This window comes from Macrobrachium nipponense, chromosome 26, assembly GCF_015104395.2.
Source record: "Macrobrachium nipponense isolate FS-2020 chromosome 26, ASM1510439v2, whole genome shotgun sequence".
NCBI classification, from domain to species: Eukaryota; Metazoa; Arthropoda; class Malacostraca; order Decapoda; family Palaemonidae; genus Macrobrachium; species Macrobrachium nipponense.
Window position 1 is genome coordinate 32,045,882 of NC_087215.1, and position 20,562 is coordinate 32,066,443.

The following is a 20,562-nucleotide window of genomic DNA, read 5'->3' on the forward strand; positions in this document are numbered from 1 at the left end:
ATCTAAGCCCGGGACGCAGTGTTACCATACAAAAACACCACAGATGAAAAAAAAAAAAAAAAAAAAAAAAAACAGTATAGTGTAGGTGATGGTTGTGCTTGGTTTTTAACTACAAGTTTATCAATTTGTGGGACAGTTGTAGATAATGCACATCTCATATCATGCTCCACCTCCAAGCGATGTCTTGCTTTTTTTATTTGTAATAAAGCAGAAAACCCGGATTCACACAGGTAAGTAGAAGCAAAAGGTAGAAGGGCTTTTAGCCCAAGCTTCTCAACTCTAGGATATGATACACTTGCTTGTGACCAGAATTCCTGTATAGAATGTTCTTTAAAAAAAAATTCCTTGATACTTTAATCAAATTTCATTTCTAGAAATTCATCTTGGTCAGATTCAGTAATAATATCTGCTTCTGCATTAAAAGGGTTTCTCACAAACGACAGATCTATTTCTTCAAGATCAGGAAAGTACCTGGAAAATTCTTGCCACAAATTATGAAGGTGACTGATTATTTAATTTTGGAGGCAAGATTCTGTTTCTTCTTCTCTTCCTTCAGCCACTTCACAAAGCTTCTCAAACTAAGCAAAATTACCAGAGCTAACTTTCCTAGACCAGTTCTTCAGCTTGGCAACAAAAGCAGGCAATGTGTCAACAAAGTGAATTGCTGTTGTGTCCTTCCTTACCCTAAAGCTTTAGATTAAGTTTGTGAAGATGGTCAAATATGTCAGCTAAATAGGCTAAATGTGGTTCCCAAAGTGAATCATTGAAAAAAAAAAAAAAAATAATAGGCTCCTTATCTTGCATATCCAAAAACATCTTTAGCCATTCTTTAAGTTCAAAAACTCTGTTCAGGACATTGCCCTTGGATAACCATCGAACTTTGGTGTAGAAAAGCAGAAGTTGATGCTCGGAATCTAAATCTTTGCACAACAGTTTGAGAAGACGAGTGTTCACAGGCATAGATTTTACATAATTGACTCTCTTTATAGCGTTGTCTAAGATGGCTTGGAGTTCCCTAGGGAGGGTTCTAGATGCAAGTGCCTGACGATGGATCATGCAGTAAGTTACTGTATCCTCAGGAGCAATCTCTTTAACTAGCCACAAAACCCGATTTTGAACCCAACATGGCAGGTGCCCCGTCAGTACACACTGCACACACATTCTTCCATGATAGTCCCAACTCACTGAAATAGTTTGTTACCTCTTTCATTATATCTTCACCTTTGGCGGTAGTTTGAAGTGGCTGACAGAAAAGAAATTCCTCTTTAAATTTTCCCTCATGATCATATCTAGTAAATACACAAAGTTGTGAATAAGATGAAATCAGTGGACTCATCTAATTTCAGAGCAAATAAGCCAGCATCTTTTATCTCCCTGATCACTTGTTCTTTTATATCAATAGACATTTCTTCAATGCGTCTTGATACTGTGTTGTCAGGGAGTGATAATTGCTGAATTTCTTTCTCACTATCACCCCCAAAACAAGGTTAACCATCTTTAAAGCACAAGGTTTTTTTTTATAAGAGTTTCGCCACTGGTATGAGGTTTTTTCTGTTTAGCTATTTCAAGTGATACCTCTTATGAAGCCTTGAGTACATTCCTACTTTGCGTCTGAGATGCTCCACCTGAGTCTAGTTTAATTCGTTTCAAGCCACATTCATTCATGGCGTTTGAAGAAATTCCCGTCTTTACCAGAATGTTCATGATGAGTCTAATTTTACGGGCTGCTCTGTGAGCAAGAGCCCGTGCTGACACAAGGTCAGCGTAATAAAAAACAACAACAACTGATGAGTCTTGTCAAGATGAATTTTCAGTTTCGAGTGCCTCAGGGAATCATTACCAGGTACTTTCTGGTAGAAAACACACTGACCCTTATCAATAAATGAAGTAAACTCATATTGTATATATTCCTCACAGAAACATCTTTTAGCTTTCTTTCCATCTGCCATGTTACAAGAGATTGAAGAAACCCTGGAAAAATAGAAGAGGTCAGCGCTCAGTATACATTACTGATCTAACGCGCGCACACAACACTAGGCTGCATGTGTGTACACGTGTATATGTGTGCGTTCTTGGAAGATAATTCTTTAGTTTCTTTCTATTTCATAATTATGTATCAAATCTATTATAATAAAGTAAACAATATATATCACAAACATATTGCAATTACTCATAACTAAATTGATGATAATAATGATAGCGAAAATATCAAATGCATCTCGAAAATTAGTCACTGTGTAAGATTTTGAGAGAAGATTATTCTTTAGATTCTTTCTATTTCAAAATTAATTCTCAAATCTGTTATAATAAAATAAATCTCTCTCTCTCTGTCGTGTCTCCTTCGAAACTTCTCCCTGTACGTACTTACGTGTGTGTGTGTGTGTGTAAGTCTATCTGTTTGACCCTCTCTCTCTCTCTCTGTCTGTGCGTGTCAGTAGTAGCAGTCGTTGGATATGCCTTTTACAACGTCATTGTGATTATAATTGTTTCTTTTTGTGTGTACTTTTATAAATAATAACAAGTAAAAGCTATAGATATGACGGTTTTTCAGCAATTCGTTATCGCAAAAGTACGATATAAAACTTTTTTACCACATACGCACTATAAATCTCCGTCAACTTTCGAGAATATTTACGATAACTTGTATAAATCGATTCTCAAAATCTAATATACCAACAGAATCGTAGTTGTATGTACTTTTCCTAAAAAAACAAATAATTGAAACCTGTAGATATAAGGGGTTTTCCGTAATTCGTTATCGTACATACGGTATTTTATAAGATCTGCGGTTACGCAGCTCAGATTTGAGAAGCGATCACGAAATAGAAATCTTCAACTTTCGCTAATATTTACGATCTGTCTTTATCTGCCTTTATTTGTTTGCGCAGTAGCCTGAGTTATGTTAGCGCAACTGAAAATTCTCGCCGAAAATCGCTATATCCGACACAGATATATATTACAATTAATATTTAGAATAAATTTGAGCATTCTAGAATAAAGTTCAAAGCATGGACAGTTGAATAAAACCAACTCAAGGTCTCGTATCTTTAAAAATAGCAGAGATATAGTGTTTCAAAAAAACTTTTTCTTATCGCTTGCAACAGCGATCGGTTTGTTTACATTGCAAAATATAGACACCCCGAATGTAACCAAAAGACCCCCTCGTACTCATTGGATCAGTCCTAAAAGAGAATCCATCACATAGGTGCTGTTAACTAAAGGAAAATTACCTTGACTATGGTGTGGAGATCGACTGGTCAACTTGTTTGAGCGAGTCATAATGAGCAGCTGTCAGCGAAGTTGAGCGAACTTACGGCCCGAGACTGGTATCGGATGTGTACCAAACTTATACCTAACGCTCTGTCTGGTATTGTACGCAAACCGAATCCAACCTTCTCTCTCTCTCTCTCATTTTGTGCTTCATTATTTCTGGAGTTTTCACTTCTGAATATTATTTTAAAGATGCTCGTGTCATGGCCCCCTCAGAACCGGCCAATAGTGGGCCATGGGCCATGGCCTACAGGTTAAAAACTACTGATCTAGGGTGACCAGACGTCCCCGACAGTCCCGTTTTCAGTGACCTGTCCCCGGAATTGTCCCCGATTTGCACAGTGTATATAACTAAGGAAATGACAAACAGTTTTCCACGGCATAATTTGCGAGGTTACCTTCCAAGAACATATAACCAAATTTCCCGCCAAACCATCGTCCGTATCGTCATGCACGTCCCATTAAATTATAGCCTACCTTGATTTAATCAGTTGAATTTTTATTTAATCCTTTTTTGAATGGTAATGGCAGTGTCTCCGATTTAGTTGTTCAGTGACAAAAACACGTCATGTTTTGGAGGAGGTTTTTACGCCTCTGAACCGAAAATGTCCCCGGATTTTGTCTCAGAAATCTGGTCACCTTATGTTAATCTTTCCTTAGACCTAAATGATTGTGGGAATTGCAGTAACAAACTACTTCTGTGTTAGAGGTCTGAGGTAGTCTGTTTAATCGCAGTTTAGAAATGGCTGGCGATAACAGAATTTCGTCGATGGTGTTTAGAGGTCCCTAGACCTATCGATCAGCCCGATAGAGTTCTGGGTTCTGCTTTAAGTCTATTAGAGGCGTAACTTCGATCTTGAAATGAAAATAATATATTAAGTTTTGTTTGCTCCGATGATAGGGAAGTAGTTGTTACTAATATCAGGGTTTGTTGCCACTGGAGTTCAGAGCTAAAGTGTAGAATGAACTTGGATAACCTACTTATAGTCAGTGACAGAAATAAATAAATCCTCCGTTGTTATAGCCGCAGAAAAATGTCTCCATTTTAAGTACTGAAACAGCTTTTCCATTATCAATATCTCTCCAATATGAACGTGAAAAATTAAAAATTCTGTTATTTAGACCCAATTTACAAGGTCCCTCGTCAGTGACGGGAATTGGTTTCCAAGGTAACGCTGCAAGTTGATAATTTCGAATACTATATTTTTTTCTTTCTCCTTTTGAGGGTTTATCTTTCCTTTCCATGGCATTTAAAAACACATTCTAAAATGCTGCCACAAAACCAGATATTGTTTAGTAAGGCTTTCTGCATCTACTGAGATGACGTCATTACCAGTGTCACATTCGCTTGATCTTTTGTTCTGGATGTCAACAGATCCCGGGAATTCCTCGAATATATAAAAAAAAGAAAATTGCTCAACGTGGTGGTTTTCCTTTTCCCAACGGTGATACGCATGCGCGCGCACTTGTATGTAAAATTCCCATGATAGAAGTTTAAAGTATATATATATATATATGTGTATATATATATATATATATATATATATATATATATATATATATATATATATAATATATATATACACACACACACACACACACACACTAACATCTATCGTGGGAATTAAAACTTGTTTTAACATATAAACCAATGGCATGGCTACGAACACGTAGAAGATCTTTCACCTTTACTTAAGGCATTAAGAATATTTTTAACTGCTACTTGTGTCAATGAATCCAGTTTCAAAAATGCTCCTTGGGACGATATTATTACATCGCGTTAATCTATTGCTACGGGAGCAATGGATTCTTTGTGACTTTTCGATAAGGTGTAGAGAGGAGAGTAATTTCTGTTAGGTACTTGTAACTGAATATTTGTTGATTTACTGAAATTTAATACCTGTTACAACGTATAGCCCACTATTTAGTGTTTTCACAGCTGATGAAACAAGCTAAATAAAGATGTTCTCAAGTCATTCTTTCCTCTTGTCAATTTTGTAACAGGAAATCTTCAGTTTTACTTTATCACGTATATAAAATATATAGACCTATAGAAGGAATTAACAGATCCCGACTCCCAGTCAGTAAGATTTTAATTTATGATTTTCAGTTCACAAAATGATGCTTATCAGATGTGACCTAATCAGATTGTATTTACCACGAACAATTAATTAATATTTTTTAAATAACCTAATTGTGTTTTTGCTACTGAAAGTTCATATCCGTTGGGGAATTCTATAAATGAAGGCTTACACTGCGGACTGTAGGATCAAATCCCCAAAGACAAAATCCACATAGGATAAACTCCCCACAGACAAAATCCCCAAAGGACGAAATCCCCACAGACAAAATCCCCATAGGATCAAATCCCCATAGGACAAAATCCAATAGGATAAACTCACCACAGACAAAATCCCCATCGGACGAAATTACCATAGGATAAAATCACTGCAGATAAAATTCCCATAGGATAAAATCTCCATACAACTGAATCCCTACAGACAAAATCTCCATAGGATAAAATTCTTACAGACAAAATCCCCATGGGATAAAAATCCGAATAGAAAAAAATCCCACAGACAAAATCTCCAAGTATAAAAACCCCACAGGGCAAAATCCCCATAGGATAAAATCACCACAGGACAAAATCCCCACAAGATAAAAAACCCACAAACAAAATCCCCATTGTTTAAATTCTTCATACGACAAAATTCCCATAGGGCAAAATCCCCACAGGACAAAATCCCCGCACGACAGAAATCTCCTGAGGAAGTTGTCTAAGCAATAATCGATATAGTTCGTGATAATTTTCATTTATTGGTTAATTAAAGAATGCACTGTAAACATGAAATTATTACTTACTTCTATTGTGAAGTTATAGCTGAGTTAAATAAGGCGTGATCCGACCTCCAGCTTACTCGGGGTCGCACGCTGAAATCTACGGCCAAATAGAGCTATGTCTCGCCAACGAAAATTAAAATAAATATGCTATATTCTCTTAGAAATAATTTGTCTGTACTGTTTACTTGCACATTATTCATTTGTTACATTATCATAAATATCCTATTCTGAAATTCCTGTTATCTTTAACTCAACGCGAAATACTTTTTTTTTTTTTTTTTTTTTTTACTGCAACAACAACAACATAGTTTGTAGGTATACTCCCCAAGCGAGTGAAAAATGAAATTTTTTAAAGTAGATATTGATTGATAATGATACATTGCTTATATACTGAATATATATATATATATAGATATCATATATATATATATATATATATATATATATAATATATACTCTGAGTCAGCCTGCTTCAATGTCATCAAACTGACAAAAATAATTTGATCCATTATTTCCGACAAAATACAATTTTCTCTTTATTAGATTATAATTAAGTAATATTTTCAACGCAGCTAAATGTCGAGTCGTAATTAAGTCTCTCTCTCTCTCTCTGACTGTATTGTGAAATGCTAAATATATGATGGATGTCGGTCACAAATTTTCTCCCCTTTTATGCTAATGGATGTAATGCGCTGTAGGGCGCGTGCGCTTGCTTGCGTATGTTTGTGCGTTCGATGACATTTGTCTTTTGTGTCCGCCGTCGGGACGCCCACCTACTGCATACGCGTTCTGGAGACCTCCGAACCTTTTGAACGCTCATTTGAACTTTGCTGTGTCCAGTTCAGTTGGAGCTCTCTCTTTCTTTCTTTAAAACTCTCTCTCTCTCTCTCTCTCTCTCTCTTCTCACGTAACTGTTATCTTCCATTTGGTGTTTGCATTATGCCATCTAGACTTTTTGCCTGTTTCAGTCTTGATTTCTAATGGTCATGACGCTGGTGCGTGATGAGGCCCCCTAGCGGGAGCTTCACGAAAACACACACCCATTCCACGTATAGTACTACTAATCATTTCCGACTTGCATCTTACAAGAGCTAAGTGATCAAGACGATAAATCTGTGTTCTTCAAAGTTCATGAGAAATAATAATAATAATAATAATAATAATAATAATAATAATAATAATAATAATAATAATAATAATGGAGATACAAATCTATACAGTTATGTTCGATTGTCCTTTTCAATCGAATAGTTTCCGGAAAGCTTTTGTGTAGGTTTACCACCTTTGAATATACGTTCATATACATAACTGTGGATTTGTTTCTCCATCTAAAGAAGACTCATGCTATTACGAATATTGTATAATTAAATATACTGAAAATAATGTAAATGTGAAGACATAGTAGTCGCAACGCCTCCGTCTTTTCCTAGAGCGCTTACCTCAGCCTAGACTAAGCATCATGAGATAACGCTGTCGTCGTATCTTTCTGACGTCATGAATTTCCTGTGGATGCATTTTCGTTTCTGTCGGTCTGAGATAAAGAGATAAAGAGAAAGAGAGAGACAGAGTGAGTGTGAGAGAGAGAGAATTTCCTATGATAATGTGTATATTAAAATTCTATCTATATTACTATCTACATGTTTATCTCTACTGGTGAGGGACGTTTCACCAGGAGCGGAAATGGCCTAAAATGGTAGTACGATGATGATACATTATGACGCGTGCCTCCTAGTTGCCGTCATCATCATTATCATTGTTGTGGTGTATTTTTTTTTACTATTGTAATTAAGAAAGAAATGTAAAGCAGATATGAAAACAAGAGAGCGTAGTGTAGCAGTGTATGAATCACGGTGTTAAAAAAGATCCAGTCAAAAAAACCACATTAAATTATATATATATATATATATATAGATATATATATTTATATATATGATATATATATATATATATATTCTTATGTATTTTTTATTGAAGTCGATGGCATTATTATTCACATATAGTCTCTTATCTAAGACTGAATCAACTTATACTCATTCTTCTATAGTTATGTAGTAAGTATGTATGTGTGTATGTATGTATGTGCAATCCAGAATGAGAAACAACAAGAGTGAAAGAAATTCTTCATAGAGCTGAATCTGCCATTATGGGTTTGGAGAATAAGAAAGGATGCTCGTGCTAAGTGATTTGGATACGAAAGTAGATGGCAGAAGGAGATGGCGTTGTTGATAAACACAAGTTCCTGGAGTAAGTAAGAATGAAGAGAGAGTATAGCAAATGAGCTTGGAAGGCAGTTCGATTGTTTTATGAAGATTTAAAAAACAATAATAAATAAATAACAGGAGAGAGTACGTAGGTTGCGTGCCATCTCTTCAAGCACTTTAAGAATCAGTTGTAATACATCTATGAACCGCTGTTAATTGACTTCAAGAATGGTTGTTTTATCTTTTATTCACTGTAATACAGCGAAATGGGCGATGGAATTTGTAAAGTGAGTGGCGAGAGCAGAGCCAGTGTTACCAACCGGTGCATTTAAGTTTCATTTGATATCGCCCGATAAGGTCCACCAATAGTCTTAACATTAGTGTGTAACAATAAAAAGAGAACACTATTAGACCGGCAGCCCGGACCATTGAGATGCAACGAACGAGATACCGATTGTAACCCCTACTGGTATTTAGGACTATACTTGTAAACTGTGAAACTGACCGTCTGCCGAAAATATATGGGTGGCTTACTTAACAAGCACTACTAATTGCTCGTTAGATTTTGGGTCTAGATCCAATATATGAGATACCAGATGAAACTAATATATAATATATCTGCAGACTCTACTGATTACAGAATGACCAGTGACAGACATTTTGGAGGGTGGGTTCCCCCTGACAGACGCACTGAAAAGGGGGGGTTAATTGGATCTAGATCCAACTTAGGAGATACCGAGTAAAATTTACACTACAGTAGCACTGCACATCCTAGAATACTGTGGTGGTAATGACAGACGTTTTAGTGGGTGGTTACCCCCTGACAGACGCCCCACAACGAGTGGGGAGGGGGAGGCAGGATCTGCATCCAACATTGGAGATACCAAGTAAAACTTGTACTACAATTGCACTGCACATCCTAGAATGCTGTGATGGTAATGCCAGACATTTTAGTGGGTGGTTACCCCCTGACAGACACCCCACAACGAGTGGGGAGGGGGAGGGGGAGACAGGATCTGCATCTAACATGGAGATACCAAGTAAAATCTGTACTACAATAGTTCTGCACATCCTAGAGTGCTGCAGTGGTAATACCAGACATTTTAGTGGGTAGTTACCCCCTGAGAAACACCCCACAACGAGTGGGGGGGAAGGGGAAGGGGAGGGGGAGACAGGATCTCCATCCAACATCGGAGATACCAGGTATAATTTGTACTACAATTGCACTGCACATCCTAGAATGCTGTGATGGTAATGCCAGACATTTTAGTGGGTGGTTACCCCCTGACAGACACCCCACAACGAGTGGGGAGGGGGAGGGGGAGACAGGAACTGCATCCAACATTGGAGATACCAAGTAAAATTTGTATTACAATAGCACCTCATAACCTAGAATGCTGTGATGGTAATGACAGACATTTTAGTGGGTGGTTTCCCCTTGACAGACACACCATAACAGGTGGGCAGGGGAGGGGGAAGAAGCCCTGATAATGAATGTCTAGATTAGTATAGTGGGCTACTATTGACCCGTATTATACATTATCGTGATATTTTTAATAAATATTTTTATCCTTTCTATATCCTTTGTATTTATCTAACACAGTGTTTCCCAACCTTTGACACTTTGAGGAACCCGAGACAATTTTCTTCATCCCTAGAAACCCCAATACACACACACACACACACACACACACACACACACACACACACACACACACACACACATATATATATATATATATATATATACATATGTATATATAATATAATCATATATATATATATTATATATATATATTATATGTAAGCATTTGTATTAATTACCTTTAATAAAACAGAGGGAAAAAATCTCGCACGATATGTTACGATAAAATAAATTATATGACTATGATTTCTCACGCCATGTTTAACGAAAAATGTATACTTATAAATAACAAATAATTAAATAAAACATGAATTCTTACGGAACACCTGGCAATCGTTCACGGGGTTCTGCGGAACCCCGGTTGACAATGGCTGATCTAACACAAAAATTATTTATTTGTTTCATATAAATAACATTCATCTGTAGGCCCATAATAATTCAGTCATATTATTTTGTCAAGCAAGCAACTGACTTCAATTATAGTAGGGGAGCCCGGGGCTAGTTGGGTAAGTTGGCATATTCAAAATGATTTTAAAGTTTACCAATTGATGACTCTAATACATATACTGTGTAATTGCCACGTGGTTCCTCAATTACCAGCAAAGTTCTATAGAGATAGAAGGTAGGAGCTCGAATTTATGAGACAATTTTCTATTTTGATGGTTGTGAGTAAATATTTTAATCTTTCTGTTATTTGCTATAACATCTATACATTTATAAAGATTATTTTTCAATTATAGCATAGTTTTCCTTATGGTTTAAAGATTCTATACCATTAAAATTATTAATTCAAGGCTTCTTGGTGTGGACTGGTAAGCGTTTTTGTACCAAATGGTAGGGATGGGGCAAGTTGGCTCAAAATAAATGGGGCAATTGGCACACGTTATTTGATAACGATAGTAAGCCTATTTATTTATATAATTTACGTTTTGTTTCTGGATTTTTGGAAGGATGATGAGATTAGTGTCCTATCATTTCCTCCACATTGTTCTCACAAGTTGCAGCCCGTGGATTTTAGTGTTTATAGACATCTGAAGAAATGTGTTAACAGGGCATGTAATTCGTGGATGACTGGTAATCAAGGATCAAGCATGCCATCTGTGACATTCCTGGTAAGGTTTCCTCGGCTTTACCTCTAGCTGTCACTTATTCTGATATTTTCAATTGGTTTAGGATTGATGGAATTTCAACTTTGAATTACAGACTATTTCAAGATTTTGATTTTACGGGTGGTTATGTAACAGATTGAGAGATGTCCGAAAAGACACATGGGCTTCGGATCAGTCATCAGCGTGATACATACAGAGTTTAAGAACTGCTCCTGTTGATCCAGAAGAAAGCTCAGCTGAAGAGAGCCTGTGTTTGGTAAGCCAGGAGAAGTGTAGGTCCAGTGCAGGGCATGTAACAAGTGGGGAGCATGAAGACTATGACAAGGATTTATCTCACACCTGCCATAATTACAACTAGATGATGATCTGAAGTAATACTAATGCCTTATATTTTGTATTTTGGAAATTCAGAGGGTATTTTTGCCATTTGATTTAAATGCAATGTAGTAATTTTCTTTTAATTATCAATGTGCCAACTTACCCCGTGGGCAAGTTGGCACGAAAAGTTATTTTTTTCTAAAGCTTAGTTATCTTATGTTGAAAGCAAACAACAATTATTTTTGCTCTATGATAAAGACGAATGTTAATATTTTCAATGGTGGTAAGAATTTTTGCAAAAATGTTTGTTTTATATTCGCAATAACCAAAATTGTAAAAAGTGTGCCAACTAGCCCGGTCTCCCCTGCTCGCTTTAGCTTTGTTTACGAGATGAAAATTAATGTAGCGGTGGTTGGATGACTGGCACTATAAAGTAGCATATAAGTTCTTATCATTATTGCTGTAAAATGTCTATGTACATAACATTTGTTAAATAGAGTAATACGCACCCATTAAATAGATAGTAATACATATGTAATATATACGCTATAGTCAGGGTACAGATCATAATAATTGCGCTACAGCCTACTCGGTTTGTTTTATCGAAGCAGGACTACCTTATTTTGGTTTCAACTGACTTTCATGCTAATGAAATCATGGATACATTTTTGTGTATATCAGTTTTATGAATGAATATTGTTGTTACTATAGTCGATTTTTTTCAGCTGATGTAAAATTCGTCAGATATAATACACCTGGCTGAGGAAGGACACAGAGGATCTCTGTTTTTTAAACAATCTCTACACACCAAGTTATTTCGAACATTTCCATCCTCTCAAGAAGATTATGAATAAATACAAGAGCAAACTAGATAAAAAAAAATAAATAATCACCTAGCATTAATGGAAAGAAAACAAGAGAAATTAAAAATTAGAGCGATTGTCATTTTTTTCTATGTTAATGTTTAAGAGTCAGTGTTTAGCGAGTTGTTAGGGTTTAGTGAGTAAGCGTTTAGTGAATTTTTATGAGTAAGTGTTTGATGAATGTTTAGGGTTTAGTGACTGTTTAATGTGTCAGCATTCAGTGAATGTTATTGAATGTTTATTGTGTAAGTATTCAGTGAATGTTTTGTCTTTAGGGTTTTAGTAAATGTTTTGTGAATGTTAAGTGAACGTTTAGTGAATGTCTTGTTAATGGTAGTGTTCAGTAAGTATTTAGTGCGTAAGTATTCAGTGAGTGTTTAGGGTTTAAGTGAAAGTTTTGCGAATTTTAAGTGAGCGTTTAGTAAATGTCTTGTGAATGTTAGCGTTTAGCAAATGTTTAGTATGCAAGTGTTTATTAATTTTTTACTGAGTGGATGTTCATTCACTGTTTAGTATTTAATAAGGTATTTAGGGTTTGGTAAGCATTTAGTATTTAATGAGTGCTTAGGGGTTTAGGTTTGAATGAATGTTTAGTGTTTAATTAATGTTTAGGATTAAGTGAGTGTTTAGTGAATGTTTACCGGGTGTTTGGGGTATAATGAGTATTTAGTAAATTTAGTGTTTTAAGTGTTTAGTGAGCATTTAATGTATAGTGAGTGCCTAGTGAGTGTTGGGTATTCAGAGTGTTTTGTGTTATTGAGAGTGTGTGTGAGTGTATGTTAAGTGTGTGTGTGTGTGTGTATGAGTGTGTGTGTGTATAGTGAATGTATGCAAGTGTGAGTGCTTACTGAGTAAGTGCATTGTGAGTGCTGGTGTTTAGTGATTGTACTACATTACTGTTTATTTAGTACTTCGCTACCATATGCAAAGAAAGTCCTGTATTTACACAAACCATTTATGCTTGACAACTGCTTAAATCCAAGAGGCAGATTCTTAGGGCTGACCACAATGGTTGGAGTGCTTAGGTGTGTTTTCGTAAGGTAATTTTTCTCTGTGAAATTGGGTCGAATAATAATAATAATAATAATAATAATAATAATAATAATAATAATAAAGATTTTAAAAAGTAATAGTAATAAAATATAATACTAAGAGCTGGACCGAGACCTTTCAATATGGCCTTCCGAAGTCACTCTCGGCAGGGAGATCGCTACTCCAGTGATTGACTCCCTATGCCTTGCACACAGCTGACATATTTGCACATTCGGTTGTCCGATTTTTATGACGTGAGGATAATAATAGATGTTAGTGCCTGTCTACTGTATATAATGAACAAATAAAGAAAAAAATATTACTAGGGAGAAAATTAGCCGCATAATGGTCGTCAAAGCCAGCATCGATAGAATGTATTGAAACACATTACATAGGCTGCCTGTGGTGCGTGTCGGTGGGAAGTTAAGAGACAAACGCACTCAGCTGGCTTTAAACATCAAACTGCGTATCATTTAGATTTTCTTCCTTGAATATATATGGTACCTGATACTTGGTGATAGTGTACAGATCAATTTGAGTGAAGCAGCCGAAAATAAGTGGACTGACTATTAGATAATTGGCATGATATTATAGGCCAACTTAATTTGGGAGTCAGGAGCTCCAAGTTGTATGATCGTCAACTCCCGGAGGGGGAATAAAATGGGGGAAAGTGTTTTAATCTTTATAGTTAGCTTATCCTGAACAATTCATTCACATTTCCGTTTCCAGTAATTCTTTGTGTTGTGATACATCATCTCTTTGTGAATGTGCATATGTTAAAACGGCTCTCTATGATAGGACTTTGGTCTTGATATCAATCGAACTCCCATATCTGATAAAAATTTCATTTCATCCACACGAACCAACAGCAACTAAAGAACAATTCGTTATGGTAAGACACATTGGGCTATGAACCTCGACATGGCTGCAGTGTCCTAACTATAGGCAAGAAAAGACGCTATTAAAACGAGAATGCTTATCGTACATTTCTTTTTTTAGAGGAATTGAGAGTGGAATCAAAATGACTGGTTTAATTATTCAAAATGGCTCAGCACACATACTTGTAGCTGTTGCCAATTGTGACCCCCTCCCATTCAGATAAAATACTTTGTGTGAAGTCAATAACTCCAAACCAAAGCATAGCGCTAACATTATATATATATATATATATATATATATATAATATATATATATATATATATATATATATATATATATAAAATATTAGCAAGTCTCACACATAGTAAATCTCGCTCATAGTATTTATATAGATGTGCTGAAATTAATGAAGTGAAATATTCTATACTTCAATAGGAATTTTAAAAAGAATAACTCCGCAGTAATTCTTATCCTGAAACATCACAATATTTCTTGAATTTTTTGCCTTTTACATTTTATCAGGCTCACGATTTTCAGATACTTATACCATATTTCTAATATTAATATTGCCTATGATAGATTTTGAAATATTTCAAGTGTCCCTCTCTCCCTTCCAATCGTAGGTTATGTCTGTGAAGGGCTAACCACCCACTAAAATGGCTGGTCATCACAGCTTTCTAGGATGTGCAAGTGCTATTGTAGTACAAATTTTACTGGGTATATCCAATGTTGGATGCAGATCCTGTCTCCCCCTCCCTCTCCCCCTCCCCACTCGTTGTGGGGTGTCTGCCAGAGGGTAACCACCCACAAAATGTCTGTCATTACCACCACAGTACTCTAGGATGTGCAGTGCTATTGCAGTACAAATTATACTTGGTATCACCAATGTTGGATGCAGTTCTGGCTCCCCCTCCCCCTCCCCCCACTCGTTGTAGGGTGTCTGTCAGGGGGAAACTACCCACTAAAATGTCTGTCATTGCCACCGCAGTACGCTAATATGTGCAGTGCTATTGTAGTACAAATTTTACTTGGTATCTCCAATGTTGGATGCAGTTCATGGCTACCCATCCCCCTCCCCCCCCCACCTTGTTGTGGGGTGTCTGTCAGGGGGTAACTACCCTCTAAAATATCTGTCATTACCACTGCAGTACTCTAGGAAGTGCAGTGCTATTGTAGTACAAATTTTACTTGGTACTATGATGTTGGATGGAAATCCTGTCTCCCCCTCCCCTTCCCCTTCCCCCCCACTCGTTGTGGGGTGTTTCTCAGGGGGTAACTACCCTCTAAATGTCTGGTATTACCACTGCAGCACTCTAGGATGTGCAGAACTATTGTAGTACAGATTTACTTGGTATCTCCATGTTAGATGCAGATCCTGTCTCCCCCTCCCCCCCCCCCCTCGTTGTGGGGTGTCTGTCAGGGGGTAACCACCCACTAAAATGTCTGGCATTACCATCACAGCATTCTAGGATGTGCAGTGCAATTGTAGTACAAGTTTTACTTGGTATCTCCAATGTTGGATGCAGATCCTGCCTCCCCCTCCCCACTCGTTGTGGGGCGTCTGTCAGGGGGTAACCACCCACTAAAACGTCTGTCATTACCACCACAGTATTCTAGGATGTGCAGTGCTACTGTAGTGTAAATTTTACTCGGTATCTCCTAAGTTGGATCTAGATCCAATTAACCCCTTTTTCAGTGCGTCTGTCAAGGGGAACCCACCCTCCAAAATGTCTGTCACTGGTCATTCTGTAATCAGTAGAGTCTGCAGATATATTATATATTAGTTTCATCTGGTATCTCATATATTGGATCTAGACCCAAAATCTAACAAGCAATTAGTAGTGCTTGTTAAGTAAGCCACCCATATATTTTCGGCAGACGGTCAGTTTCACAGTTTACAAGTCTACTCCTAAATACCGGTAGGGGTTACAGTCGGTATCTCGTTCGTTGTATCTCAACGGTCCGGGCTGCCGCTCTATATACGACAGGAAAGGTTTTCAGTAACGTATAAGTCAAAACGATCATCAAAAGGCTAATTTTATATTGTCAATCTAATACATTTATTAAAAATCAAGTATATTCCATTGCAATATGCCTTCAACGCTCACCACAAAAATATCATTGTGGTAGACCCTTAGATCTATATAAAATGCTGATAGGCCAGCCATTTTCCTTTGAGTGCGTGTTAGAAAAATATAGGAAAATTGGAGGTAGATGCCATATTTAAGAAGTTAGCATTGGTCGTCGCAATTATAGAGGCTAAGAAGAGTATTAATAAGAAGTACGAGTAGTAATCATTGATTACAAGGAAGGGCTGTGTACCTCGCAAAGGTATTCAACGCTCTTTTGATGCATCGAGTAGCGTTGTGGCCAGTTTATGGGAAGGGTTCATCCATGATTCAGCAATCAGGGATAACCGAATTAACACTTTTGCTCAATATGACGGGTTCGCACTAATAATGGCCTTATACACACACACACACCACACACACACATAATATATATATATATATATTATATATATATATATATATATATATATATATATATACAAGTGTAATGTGTGTATTACATAGAATACCTATTTTCCCAAAGTGAGAATTTTGACATAGGCCTAGCGACCATCTTCTGCTACTGCTTTTTAATTTTCTTCTGCCACCAAAAGGTATTTTTTAAAAGCGGCGAGGTCAACGATCCCCACGCTGCCTGGTGAATGCGAGGATCTCCCAGTGGGCAACATTCATGCAAGTAGCCCTTAATGCCAACCAACCGAGATACCGATTTTCTTACCGCTTAACAGAGCGTTGTAGCATCATCTGCATGACTACGGTATATTTGGAATATATTGTTAAATTCTAATATCTGAGACGTAGATTCATTAACAATTATCATTTCATGGATCATGAATCAAAATCTGATATTTTAAGCTTGATTTCTAGTGTGAAATAATCTCAGCTGACAAAGTTTTTCTCCCATTTATCTCTGCACGCAAGAGTATGTAGTATGCATCACCCTTAATTTTCGAAATAAAAGTTAATTTATGAATATGACTGTTGGGTTTCGGCTAACTGTAATATTGGTCAGGATATCAGGTTAACATGCGCGCTCACGACTTTCGTTTGAATTTACGGCAGTTTCAGAGTTTCAGAGTCATTTACAACATTCGTAGTATAGCGTCGGCGTTTGCATGCGTTCACGAGTGAAGAATGATAAGAGCACCTTTGAAGGCAGTGGCAGCATGTCAGAATTGTGCTTAAGTGAATTATTTGTATATAATTATGCGTACCTATCAGCTATTGAGTTGACTTTCCCGACCAATTAAAGCTCCAGTAAACTTAGTTTATTGGCTGACCTACAGGTGGCAACCTCAAATAGGGTTACTCAACAGTCTAACCCTTATGTGGGTGGGGGATAACGGACGGTGGGTGGTGGCGCGGATTTGGAAGGCCGGTGTGGGGCTCCCCCCCCCCTCCCATCTTTCCTAGCAATGAAATGGCCGGTAGAAGGGTGTCGGGGGTGGGAGGTGGGGGTGTTGTTTATTGCGAGGGGCATCATATTGATGGGAAGATAGAATCAACTGTAGTACCATGTTCGTCTGGGATGCATCGTGTTTAATTTCCCAAGTAATATTAAGGTAGCTTGATTCCTTTGAAAATCTTTGCTTAAAGTTCTACATTGATTTGTTTGTTGCTTGCTTGGTTGAGTATTTGGCTTCATTTTCAATCAATTGTTCATATGACACTTTGAAAATCCAGAGCTAGCCTTCATCTCAGTTTGATTATTTTTTTTTAAATTTACACTTGTTTTTAAAATCTGAAGATAGCCTTCAGCTCAGTCTACGTTTTTGCCTTATGCGTTGGTTCAATTGGGTCTTTGAAAAGGCTTCAGCTGAATCCAAGAACCTCGGTTTCACTCATGCTAACCTTTTTTACCAACTTCCTATCTGCATTTCTTGCCACTTTTGACAGACAAGCAGAAAAGTATCTTGATATCTAAGTTAAATATCGTAATGAATTTCACCTCCTTCACAATTTCAGGTGAGAATTTATACGAGTCTGTGGGGGTAAACCCTTCCTTTGTGCCTTAAATATAGCCCAGGCTATATAAGGCCAGATGAAGGCCACCTCTGGAAGGTAAATGAGAATTATTTGTATTGCTTCGCAGGGTTGGTTACTTGCACCCTTTGTGTGGTGATATTTTTTTATTTCATGTTTAATACAAAGACGGGAGAAGTGCGGAGATTTCATTTTGTATTTGTAGTAAGCAAGATTTGGAGAGAGAGAGAGAGAGAGAGAGAGAGAGAGAGAGCCAGGCATCTGGTCATATTGGCTGAAGATAATAAGATTATTCTCGGCAATGCCTAATGGTGTCCTCTGTTACACGAGAGAGAGAGAGAGAGAGAGAGAGAGAGAGAGAGAGAGAGAGAGAGAGAGAGAATTTTGTAGATTGGAAAACCCGAAGCGCAAGTAGCCTTGAAGTCCCAATTTAGGTGGACTGTTGGGGAGGTGTTGTCCCTCCAGTTTCACGAGTGTCAGGGTAAGATTTACCATCAGCAGTGATCTGTTTTTACTAATCTTATTGATCGAAGGCCGACGGGAGGGACGAAGGAAAACAAGAAAAAAAAGGGGGGTGGTGGTAGGTGGGGATGGGAGGGTGGAGGAAGAAGTCTGGTTACCAGATGGAGCAATTGTTATCTAGGTAGTACTACCTCTATAGGTCTTGTTAACATGTTAAGATATACTGAGGAGTTCAGTGGAAAAGTTTAAGAATGACTTAATAAGATAAAATTCTGAATGTAATTCTGTTAAAATTGTAAAATATTGCATATCTTCTCTAATAAAAGATATATAAAGTAAGGTGGTTAAACCAACAGAAAACCCGTTGAATGCTTTAACCGACAGGTTAGATACACATCCAACGGCTTTGCCTGCGTTTGCAATGCAACTGCAAAACACGAATCACGTGGACACCATTGTAACCGTTATTAAGAGATTGTTTTTTGTTGTTGTTGTCTACATTGGTTTGAAAAGCTGTTTTATATACATTTTTAAAAGTATACTGCTTCAATATAGCCATTAAAAAACTGAAAAAATATATATATATATTTGTCAAACATCGGTCTATCAAAAATTTCCCACTTGTTGGTTCAGATTGGCGTCTACGTTCGTGATAGGTTAAAGCTTTGAGAATATTACAGGTTTGAACTGAATTTTAAGTCCAATATGTACTATGGCGTGATAGTGACACTATTACACATTTACTTATTCTCTGAACTTGTCACTGAATAATAAATTAATTCGAAGATACAGCAACGAAATTTTGGGACAAAATAGGACAGAAATGATGGAAAGATAGGTCTAAACCGCATCATAAGTTGTACCAGGGTATTCCTCGTTCCTGCAAAGATCGCTAGATAAACTGTTTTTAGATATGATGAAATAAAATTTAACGAGAGTTGAATTCGACCGCACTAGTCAGGATTTTTGTTTCCATTGGGGTTTCTTACCCGTAGCGTAGACTATAAAGGGATGATTTGCTTTATTTATCGTTATTATTTATCTTCACGCTTTCTCATCTTTCAGGTTTATTCTCACAAAGGTGAAAAGGTCTATTTAACGCACCCGAGTCGCTTCATCCCATCCGAGATTTGTCGAAATATTGGTCGATATTTTCCCAATATAAAAAATCACAAAAATGATGGGCGTGTAGATAGCATAATGGCTTCAGTAATTCTAGTTCTCTCTTGCGCTTGGTTTCATTACTGTCATTGCTTATATACTTAGGCTACAACCTGATTATCATGCATCACACGAAAATATTACAGTTTGCGAATTTTTGTTGTTATAAATTATTTGGAGTGCACAAGTGCAAGGGAGCAGCGTGGATCCCTGGGGCAGAACAAAGCTCTCTTAGCACACTTGCAACGTCACCCAACGGCCGTTCAGTTTATAGAGATTGTGGCGGGCGGAAAACGGTTTGCAAGTGATGATATGAAAAAATTAGCTACTTGCTCAACTATTTCGTATTTTTTAGCAACCATTCTAATCTCCCTCCCTTTCCCTTATTTCTCTTATTCTCATTCTCCCTCTCTCTCTCTCTCTGGCAAATTACCTGGCTTGTTGAAACTTACATTTTGACCATATGAATGTGGAGATCAACGTGGCGCAATGGTCACTTTCACCAAAGCTTTCTTCCTGAAAATAAGCCTCACTCGATTTATAATTTCTAGGTTACCAATTCTCATCTGTATGAATAGCGTATTTCGCCATCTGTAGTTTTTCGTACTATCATACATTATGTAGGCTTACATCTGAGTTTTAGCAAACACCTTTCCTCGTATATGCAAACTGACGAAATCTATCTCTTTCTCTCAGCTTGGGTAATACTGGGTAAGCCTTTACATC

General features: G+C 37.1%; 1 protein-coding gene across 3 annotated transcripts in view; it reads right to left on the bottom strand.

The window, feature by feature from the left end:
* LOC135200157 (VIP36-like protein) overlaps positions 1 to 20,562 on the bottom strand; it is a 139,880-nt gene that overhangs the window by 89,360 nt on the left and 29,958 nt on the right. Inside the window, exon 1 of one of the 3 annotated variants that reach the window (XM_064228507.1) lies at positions 3,231 to 3,294. The exons of the other annotated variants lie outside the window; for them this stretch is intronic. Coding sequence (XP_064084577.1) covers positions 3,231 to 3,279 — 49 coding nt within the window. The 5' untranslated portion in view covers positions 3,280 to 3,294. Of the gene's footprint in view, positions 1 to 3,230; positions 3,295 to 20,562 lie in introns of those variants that run through there. 3 annotated transcript variants of the gene reach the window in all.